This window comes from Salmo salar, chromosome 07, assembly GCF_965601325.2.
Source record: "Salmo salar chromosome 07, fSalSal1, whole genome shotgun sequence".
Taxonomy (NCBI): Eukaryota; Metazoa; Chordata; class Actinopteri; order Salmoniformes; family Salmonidae; genus Salmo; species Salmo salar.
In genome coordinates, this window is record NC_138297.1 from 68855365 (window position 1) to 68865864 (window position 10500).

A 10500-nucleotide genomic window follows, 5' to 3' on the forward strand; every position below is an offset into this window, starting at 1 on the left:
CAAGGCCGTAATCCTTTAAAAACACCCAAAGGATGCTATATAAACTAGGACAGTGGAGAAGCACGGACTTCAGCAGTCAACTTCTCTAACTCTTATTAACCAGTCCAGGATGGCAGAACTAGGAGTGTTTGCTGCAAGGCGGCAAGAAGATACAACCAGAGAATCAGGCTTCGCCTACACCAACAGCAATCATACCAAAGGTACAGTACATCCTGTCAGTGTAGTGGCTGGGCGTGATATCATACCAAAGGTACAGTACATCCTGTCAGTGTAGTGGCTGGGCTTGATATCATACCAAAGGTACAGTACATCCTGTCAGTGTAGTGGCTGGGCGTGATATCATACCAAAGGTACAGAACATCCTGTCAGTGTAGTGGCTGGGCGTGATATCATACCAAAGGTACAGTACATCCTGTCAGTGTAGTGGCTGGGCGTGATATCATACCAAAGGTACAGTACATCCTGTCAGTGTAGTGGCTGGGCGTGATATCATACCAAAGGTACAGTACATCCTGTCAGTGTAGTGGCTGGGCGTGATATCATACCAAAGGTACAGTACATCCTGTCAGTGTAGTGGCTGGGCGTGATATCATACCAAAGGTACAGTACATCCTGTCAGTGTAGTGGCTGGGCGTGATATCATACCAAAGGTACAGAACATCCTGTCAGTGTAGTGGCTGGTCGTGATATCATACCAAAGGTACAGAACATCCTGTCAGTGTAGTGGCTGGGCGTGATATCATCTGGTAGAAGGAGTGAAAGAGCATAATTCTGTGGATTCTCCAAGATATTGTAGTTGTTGTAGATTTACAGAGTATAATGGCAAGGGATGTTGCTAAAGGTCTTTTCCTTCATAAGATATTTCCCCAACAGCAGCCATACCATTCACAACTGGCAATAGCAGTACACACAATAATACAACCAGTACATTTCATTATTTTTATCAGGAGTATCATGACATTGTTTTCCTTGTTCATAACTTTTGATGCACACATTCTGTTCAACATATTTACTTACTGTTCTCATTTGACTACATCAATAAGTCAGGGAATTTATATTCAATTTATATTCAAATATATGTACATATATATATATTTTTTTCTCTTTTTCTTTTGCAGATCCTTTTGAGGGCCCCAACTACCACATTGCTCCAAGATGGGTGTACAATATCTCAACACTTTGGATGCTCTTTGTGGTCGTGGCCTCAACCTTCACCAACGGCCTGGTACTGGTGGCCACTGCCAAATTCAAGAAGCTCCAACACCCTCTTAACTGGATCCTGGTCAACCTTGCTTTTGCTGACATTGCGGAGACTCTTTTGGCTAGCACCATCAGCGTTTGCAACCAGATGTTTGGCTACTTTATTCTTGGACACCCAATGTGTGTCTTTGAGGGATTCACTGTCGCCACATGTGGTAAGATGCATTTTTATATGAACTACATTTTGTTTCATATTTAACCCTTGTGTGGTGTTCAAGCCAGCAGAATACCACCCTACATCCCACTGCTGGCTTGCTTCTGAAGCTAAGCAGGGTTGGTCCTGGATGGGAGACCAGATGCTGCTGGAAGTGGTGTTGGAGGGCCAGTTGGAAACACCCTTTCCTCTGGTCTAGAAAAAATATCCCAATACCCTCGGGCAGTGATTGGGGACATTGCCCTGTGTAGGGTGCTGTCTTTCAGATGGAATGTTAAACAGGTTTCCTGACTCTCTGTGGTCACTAAAGATCCCATGGCGCTCGGTGTAAGAGTGGTGTTAACCCTGGTGTCCCAATCTGTCCTTCATACCCCCTAATAATCTCCAGCTTCCAATTGGCTCATTCATCTCCTCTCCCCTGTAACTATTCCCCAGATTGTTGCTGTAAATGACAATGTTCTCAGTCAACTGACCTGGTAAAATATATATGTTTTTGTTATTCTGATGGACCCACAACATTATTGGGTTTTTAAAACAATACAGCCATAACAATTTACCTAAAAATACTTAATACTTAGATGTTGACTTATATCAATTACAAGCAATATAGACAGCATACATGGTTAATATTTTCCATTAACCTCTGCTACATCACATTTATCAATAAAAGCGCTATTTGTTTTTTTAAATAAAATGTGATTTTTGCGAACAAAAATCTATTATAATCAAGACATGGGTGGAATAAATCCTGTTTATCTTGAACAAATATAAATGAAACAAGGTTTTCATCACTAGTGATGTTTATTGCTTTGAACTGAACAAATTGGAAGGACACATTTTACATACAGTATTTTATGGAAATGATAAATGAGCCCCATTGAAGAACAAATGAATGCCGGTCTACACACCACATGAGGGACAGAGTTTTACTGTGTGTGTGTTGCAAATGTATGTCTTGCATTTCTTGCATGTGTACTGTGTCTTCCTGTCCTTGGGTCCACACACATCGCAGCGCTTCTTCTTGTTGCTACCGGCTACAATCTAGAATGATGAAAACACTTAGTTCAGGAATTTTACTAACATCTCACTCACATATATAGTTACAGCAGGCCAAGGTAGGAGAGTCAGACACACACACATACAACAACATCACTCACACTTACTTCCGGTATCAGAGTTGTTGGTTCTGTGGGTCGGGCGGATGGGGCACGAGCATCCTCCTCATGAATCCTCCTCACGATGGCTGCAGAAGCTGGGGTCCTTGGGATATGTTGTCTCCTCTGGATTTGAGGTCTTACCAATGCCTTGCCCAGCTCCTCGAGAAAGAGTCGTCTCCTCTGGAGCTTCCCTCTGTTCCAATCTGGGTTCAACGCCATCCAGATGACAAACTCGTTGTATACCGAGATGTCCAAGATGTTGAAGAATATCACAAGTGTCCAGCGTAGGGTCCTTCTTTTGCACATGTAGCCAGTCACCAGCTTGTCTAAATTGTCCACCCCTCCTTTTGTGGCATTCTAATCCATTATGATTTCTAGTTTTTGATGTTCCTGGCCACAGATTCTCCCATTCCTATGCAGCGTACTCATAAGTACCACATTTTTGCCTTTCTTTGGCACGTAGGACACTAAGGACGTGTCGGCTGTGAACACAAACGTGGAGGAATTGATAGGCCTGTTCCGTGTATTCAACAGCTGAGCTGGGAGCTCTGGCTAGTTTTGTCCTACTGTTTCGACCATCATCAGCTTCCTCTTGAGGAGCTCCTGTCCCAGCTTGTGTGAAGAAGAAAAAATATTGCATGTGATGTTCTGGCCACAGAGTCTCTATGTCACGTCCAGGACAAAACGCATCCCTTGGTTCTTCTCAAGGGCTCCTCCATCTGGCTTCCACGTATATACTTGAAAGTTCCACACATATGATGAAGCAGCAGGCAGCCCAGATCTTGATTCCAGATTTTGTGGGTTGAGACGGTATGTACTGCCTGAAGGGACAGCGGCCCCTAAATGGCATAAGCTGCTCATCAACAGTAACGTTGGGCCAAGGGTTGTAAAACAGGGGAAGGTGATCCACCCACTTGTCCCACACTGACCTGATTGCAGCTAGCTTGTCTCTCTGCCGCCGAGCTGGTCTGGTGTCTCAGTTATCGAAGGGGAAAATCCTGGAAATAATGTGGAAGTTTTCCAGCGAAATTATTTTTCTCTGAAAAGTTCTCTGACAGTTTCTGCATCCCACAGGGATTCTGTGGATTCCCCCATTGGATCTGAAAACACCAGCAAGGATAATAACCCCAAAGGATGCATGTAAATGAATTTGGTCCATCTCCATCAATCTCTCCCCAAAAACACACCTTCCCTCCAAATTAGTGCAGTCCAGAATGATTTTCTGGATGGTGTCTGGGATAAACAGTTCAAAAGAAGACTTTATGTCCTGCACATGAGTAACCGCCAACCGCGTCGGCCCTGGTTGCTTCCTTATCACATTGGCAGCCATGCGGGTGGCTCATTCATTTGGCAAAAGACCATTCAATTTCAAAAAAATGTAAATCCATATTTCTCCTCCTGCAAGCTGCTGATGAGTTGGTTGCTGACAGGCTGGTCCTGGGGCTGGCTGAGGGTCAATCTCATCCTCATCTTCCAACTCACCATCAGACTCCAAATTGACAGAAACATTATCCTCATATTCTGACATTTTTTCCACACTACCTTCTTTCTCTGCAAAAGTATTTGTAAGGCCCTCTGAGCAGAGATTATTTTTGGCATACCGATTGATTGTGGTAAGGAGCCACACATGCAAAGCTATTTATTTGTTGTGTCCCTCCCACAATTTGCACCTGGCTGGGGTAGAGTGTGGGAAAATACTGTATTTTTAACAATGTCTTGAAATAATGTATTGAAATAACGCATTATAATAACATTGCGCAGGTTCCCACAAGACATTGTGTAAAGAGTGCGAGAAAAGCGGGAGACAGGTAGACAGGCAGGGAGACAGGTAGACAGGCAGGGAGACAGGGAGACAGGTAGGGAGACAGGTAGACAGGCAGGGAGATAGACAGGTTATTGATGCTATGTTGAAACAGCAGGCACAGGGAAGACGAAGACAGAGTGAAGGCACACAGCAAACCTTTTTGTTTCATTTTTACTTGTTTTCACCTACACACACACTTTTCCACACTTTTATTACGCTCAGGTCCAGTGGACCCGAACACCACATATGTAATATAAATGTGTAGGGGGTTCACAGTGTGCACTCAATGAAAACGTGTTCTTCACAGAAAATGAGCCAAGGCCAATGAGTCTCAGGTTGAAAAAAAAAAGTTATAATTTTTCTTTCGTAAACATTGAAAATGGGACCCACAGACCCGAACACCACACAAGGGTTAAGAAGGAAATTCTACATTGCTACACAGTGCTGATAAAGACTAATTGGCTGTTGCTAAAACACCATAGCATAGTGACAGTAATCAGAATGAATCTTTTTTGTCTAATGTGTATATCTAATGCAGGTATTGCTGGTCTGTGGTCTCTGGCTGTTATCTCCTGGGAGAGATGGGTAGTGGTGTGTAAGCCCTTTGGAAATGTCAAGTTTGATGCTAAATGGGCCATGGGAGGAATTGTCTTCTCCTGGGTCTGGTCTGCTTTCTGGTGTGCCCCTCCTATCTTCGGCTGGAGCAGGTGGGATATCTTCTCTTTTTATTTCACTGACAATTGAAAAAAGTCACATTGTTCAAAAAAAGGTTTCATTATTCAACCCATCTCTGTATCTCTCTCCCTCCATCAGGTACTGGCCTCATGGATTGAAAACTTCCTGTGGACCTGATGTGTTCGGAGGTAACGAGGATCCTGGAGTCCTGTCATACATGATCGTTCTGATGATTACATGTTGCTTCATGCCCCTGGGAGTGATCGTCTTCTGTTACCTGTTCGTGTGGCTGGCCATCCGTGCTGTAAGTGATGTTGTTCAGTACAGTCAATGGTGAAGTGTACCGTTTCAAAATGCATATTAGAGGGTTAAATCTAACCATCTGATACTCCTTCTGAATGACCACAGGTTGCCGCGCAGCAGAAAGACTCTGAGTCAACACAGAAGGCTGAGAAGGAAGTATCCAGGATGGTTGTTGTCATGATTTTTGCTTACTGTGTATGCTGGGGACCTTACACAGCTTTTGCCTGCTTTGCTGCGGCTAACCCTGGGTATGCTTTCCACCCTCTGGCTGCTGCTCTGCCTGCCTACTTTGCCAAAAGCGCCACCATCTGGAATCCAGTGATCTATGTCTTCATGAATAAACAGGTGTGTTTGTTTGATAGCTGTGAACTTTGATCCATTTACTACTAAAGTAGTCATTAAAGGCCTCATGTCTTAATTAAATGTAGACTTTTATTTTGGAAGCTTCTCTCTTCATGTTCCATTCTTCTTCTTCTTCTCTCTCCCAGTTCCGTACGTGCATCATGCAGCTCTTTGGCAAGGAAGTAGACGATGGCTCGGAAGTGTCTACATCAAAAACAGAGGTTTCCACCGTGGCACCTGCATAAACCCCCAGACAACGTTGTACCTCTTGGAAACAAATTATGAACGTTCTGAGATATTCCACATGGGACTTTTTCAAATGTACAGTAAATACTCTTTTGTTTCTTAAACAAATCATTTCCAACAACTTTTCAGGATATTCATACAGTTGTAATGTGTTTAAAAACATTACCCACCAAACTGAAATTGCTATGAATCACCACGAGGAGTTTTTATAATCCACGGTCTTCAAAATAACCAGAGAGTCGTGTGGCAATTCATATGCATACTGTAGCTGTTGCAGTGGCACATTGTGGGAATAGGTATAGTCCTATCAATGCCTGTTCAAGGGACCACCTCAAAAAAGTAGCCATCTTGGACTGCATTCCCTTCACTCTGTAGTGGCTAAACTAGACAGAATCCCAGCTAAGGAGAACTGATGTGAACTGCCAATGGAAATCTGATAAACTAGACAGAATCACAGCTAAGGAGAATTGACATGAACTGCCAATGGAAATCTGATCATCACAAAACTATGTGAATAACATTTTGTAGCCCTCTTGCAAATAAAAAAAGCAAAACTAAAAATATTTTAAATAGATAATTGTGTATACAATGTATTTAACAATGTTTTTGTAGTCCTTGCAAATAAAAAATGTAAAAAAAATAAATGCATGCATGAAATGAGAAAACCCTCTGGTCTCACTTTCTATGTTTATCCTGCTTATCCCCTGTTCATCCCCTGCTTATCCCCTGTTCATCCCCTGCTTATCCCCTGTTCATCCCCTGCTTATCCCCTGTTCATCCCCTGCTTATCCCCTGTTCATCCCCTGCTTATCCCCTGTTCATCCCCTGCTTATCCCCTGTTCATCCCCTGTTTATCCTGATTGTTCCCTGTTCATCCCCTGTTTATCCTGATTGTTCCCTGTTTATCCCCTGTTCATCCCCTGTTCATCCCCTGTTCATCCCATGTTTACCCCATGTTTACCCCATATTTATTCCCTGCTTACCCCATGTTTACGCCCTGTTTACCCACTGTTTATCCCCTGTTTATCCCGTTCGTTCCCTGATTGTTCCCTGTTTATCCACTGTTTATCCCCTGTTTATTCTCTGTGTATCACCTGTTTCTTCCCTGTTTATTCTAGAGGTCGACCGATTAATCGGAATGGCTGTTTAATTAGGGCCGATTTCAAGTTTTCATTACAATCGGAAATCGGTATTTTTGGACGCCGATTTGGCAGAATTTTTTTGAACTTTATTTAACTAGTCAAGTCAGTTAAGAACACATTCTTATTTTCAATAACGGCCTAGGAACGGTGGGTTAACTGCCTTGTTGAGGGGCAGAAAGACAGATGTTTACCTTGTCAGCTCAGGGATTCAATCTTGCAACCTTACGGTTAACTAGTCCAACGCTCTAACCACCTGCTTTACATTGCACTACATTGTTACGCGAATGCAGTAAGAAGCCAAGGTAAGTTGCTAGCTAGCATTAAACTTATCTTATAAAAAACAATCAATCAATCTTAATCACTAGTTAACTACACATGGTTGATGACATTACTAGTTTATCTAGCCTGTCCTGTGTTGCATATAATCGCTTAGGTACACGTTGCTCCAACCATAAACATCAATGCCTTTCTTAAAATCAATACACAAGTATATATTTTTAAACCTGCATATTTAGTTAATATTGCCTGCTAACATGAATTTCTTTTAACTAGGGAACATGTGTCACTTCTCTTGCAAACAGAGTCAGGGTATATGCAGCAGTTTGGGCCGCCTGGCTCGTTGCGAACTGTGAAGACTATTTCTTCCTAACAAAGACAGCCGACTTCGCCAAACGGGGATGATTTAACAAAAGCGCATTTGCGAAAAAAGCACAATCGTTGCACGACTGTACCTAACCATAAACATCAATGCCTTTCTTAAAATCAGTACACAGAAGTATATATTTTTAAACCTGCATATTTAGCTAAAGGAAATCCAGGTTAGCAGGCAATATTAACCAGGTGAAATTGTGTCATTTTGCATTCATTGCACGCAGTCAGGGTATATGCAACAGTTTGGGCCGCCTGGCTCGTTGCGAACTAATTTGCCAGAATTTTACATACTTATGACATAACACTGAAGGTTGTGCAATGGAACAGGAATAACGTTTTGTTTTCGAGGTTATAGTTTCCGGATTCGACCATATTAATGACCTAAGGTTCGTATTTCTGTGTGTTATTATGTTGTAATTAAGTCTATGATTTGATAGAGCAGTCTGACTGAGCGATGGTAGGCACCAGCAGGCTCATAAGCATTCATTCATACAGCACTTTCGTGCGTTTTGCCAGCAGCCCTTCGCAATGCATTGCGCTGTTTATGACTTCAAGCCTGTCAACTCCCAAGATTAGGCTGGTGTAACCGATATGAAATGGCTAGCTAGTTGGCCGGGTGCGCGCTAATAGCATTTCAAACGTCACTCGCTCTGAGACTTGGAGTAGTTTTTCCCTTCCTCTACATGGGTAACGCTGCTTCGAGGGTGGCTGTTGTCGATGTGTTCCTGGTTCAAGCCCAGGTAGGAGCGAGGAGAGGGACGGAAGCTATATTGTTACACTGGCAATACTAAAGTGCCTATAAGAACATCCAATAGTCAAAGGTATATGAAATAGAAATCGTATAGAGAGAAATAGTCCTATAATAACTACAACCTAAAACATCTTACCTGGGAATATTGAAGACTCATGTTAAAAGGAACCACCAGCTTTCATATGTTCTCATGTTCTGAGCAAGGAACTTAAACGTTAGCTTTCTTACATGGCACATATTGCACTTTTACTTTCTTCTCCAACACTTTGTTTTTGCATTATTTAAACCAAATTGAACACGTTTCATTATTTATTTGAGGCTAAATTGATTTTATTGATGTATTATATTAAGTTAAAATAAGTGTTCATTCAGTATTGTTGTAATTGTCATTATTACAAATAAATAAATAAAACCCCAAAAATTGGCCGATTAATCGGCATCGGGTTTTTTGGTCCTCCAATAATCGGTATTGGTATCGGCGTTGAGAAAAATCATAATCGGTCGACCTCTAGTTTATTCCCTGTTTATCCCCTGTTTATCCACTGTTTATCCCCTGTTTATTCACTGTTTATTCCCTGTTTATCCCCTGTTTATTCACTGTTTATTCCCTGTTTATCCCCTGTTTATTCCGTTTATCCCCTGTTTATTCCGTTTATCCCCTGTTTATCCCCTGTTTATCCCCTGTTTATCCCCTGTTTATCCCCTGTTTATCCCCTGTTTATCCCCTGTTTATTCCCTGTTTATCCCCTGTTTATCCCCTGTTTATCCCCTGTTTATTCCCTGTTTATCCCCTGTTTATCCCCTGTTTAATCCCTGTTTATCCCCTGTTTATCCCCTGTTTATTCCGTTTATCCCCTGTTTATCCCCTGTTTATCCCCTGTTTATCCCCTGTTTATTCACTGTTTATTCCCTGTTTATCCCATTTATTCATTGTTTATTCTCAGTTTATTCACTGCTACCTGTTATCAATGATTGTTTACAGACCAAACACATAACACATCCCATATTAACTCTCTTTTAAAGCAGACGTGATAGAGATGATCTACCCAATCAGCCTAAAGAACCAAAGTGATCCACTTTCCTCATTATTGGTTGGTATTTACAGCAGGTTAAAGCTTGAACATAGAATGAAGTAAATTAAACAGCTGATAGAAATCACACAATTATTCTTCATGGAAAAATGACCATCTAGTTCAGTCTAATTTCTATTGACTCTGTTTAAGTGCCTTGTTATGTTAATGCATGTAGCATCCTTAGCCAATAGGGACAGGGCATAGAGGATGTAATGGCGTGTTGGTGCAGGGGTTGTCAATGTGTCATGCATTAACTCAGTGTTTTGTGTAACATTCTTGCCAGCACTTGATTCTCACCATAACTTCATTTCTTCACTTCATTTCTTTCTTTCTTTCTATCAAGAGAGTGATTTCTAACATTGCGTTAAAGGCATAGTTCTTCCCAAATTACAAAATTATATATTGGTTTCCTTACCCTGTAAGTAGTCTATGGACAAGGTATGACAGCAATCCACACTTTGCTTTAGTTTCCCTGGCACTGTTTCCACATGCTAACGTTTTAGCATTTGTGGCACGTTTCCCATTCAAGTGATGGGACTGAAATCAGCATTTTTTTTTCGCACATCATGTTCAGATCATCTATAATCGACTTTGTTAAGCTTCACAATCCATTTGAGATACTACTGAATGATTTGGACATGATGCACGAAAAAATGCTGACATCGGTCCCATGACTTGAATGGGATTTGTGCCACACATGCTAAAACCCTCTCGCTTCACTTCTTCCTCTCGGATCGAACCCACAACCCTGACGTCGCCAGCGTCATGCTCTACCAATTAGCCACACGGGACCAATAACCTTGGGCGTGGGGTTTTAATGTTAATGTGTTCATTTCAGAGAAGCAACAACATATGTTATTATGAAAAGGATGGAGCAAAGACATGTTTTCCATGATTCCAGAACATAAACAAGGTTTTCGGTTGGGAAGAGAACATGTATTT

The 10500-nt window shown here is 41.8% G+C and overlaps 1 protein-coding gene across 1 annotated transcript; it reads left to right on the forward strand.

Moving 5' to 3' along the window:
• Window positions 1–50: 50 nt before the first annotated feature.
• Window positions 51–6606, forward strand: LOC145880069 (red-sensitive opsin). The gene is made up of 6 exons (XM_082978005.1): window positions 51–200; window positions 1119–1415; window positions 4914–5082; window positions 5189–5354; window positions 5459–5698; window positions 5842–6606. Exons 1-6 carry the CDS (start codon window positions 110–112, stop codon window positions 5938–5940), a joined length of 1062 nt encoding a protein of 353 aa, XP_082834131.1. The 5' UTR covers window positions 51–109; the 3' UTR covers window positions 5941–6606.
• The last annotated feature ends 3894 nt before the right edge of the window (window positions 6607–10500 follow it).

Coding starts and splice junctions, on each gene's coding strand:
- LOC145880069 (XM_082978005.1), top strand. CDS start 110: ATGGCAGAACTAGGAGTGTTTGCTGCAAGGCGGCAAGAAGATACAACC. Junction 5,083..5,188: donor CCTATCTTCGGCTGGAGCAG/GTGGGATATCTT, acceptor TCCCTCCATCAG/GTACTGGCCTCATGGATTGA. Junction 5,699..5,841: donor ATGTCTTCATGAATAAACAG/GTGTGTTTGTTT, acceptor TCTCTCTCCCAG/TTCCGTACGTGCATCATGCA.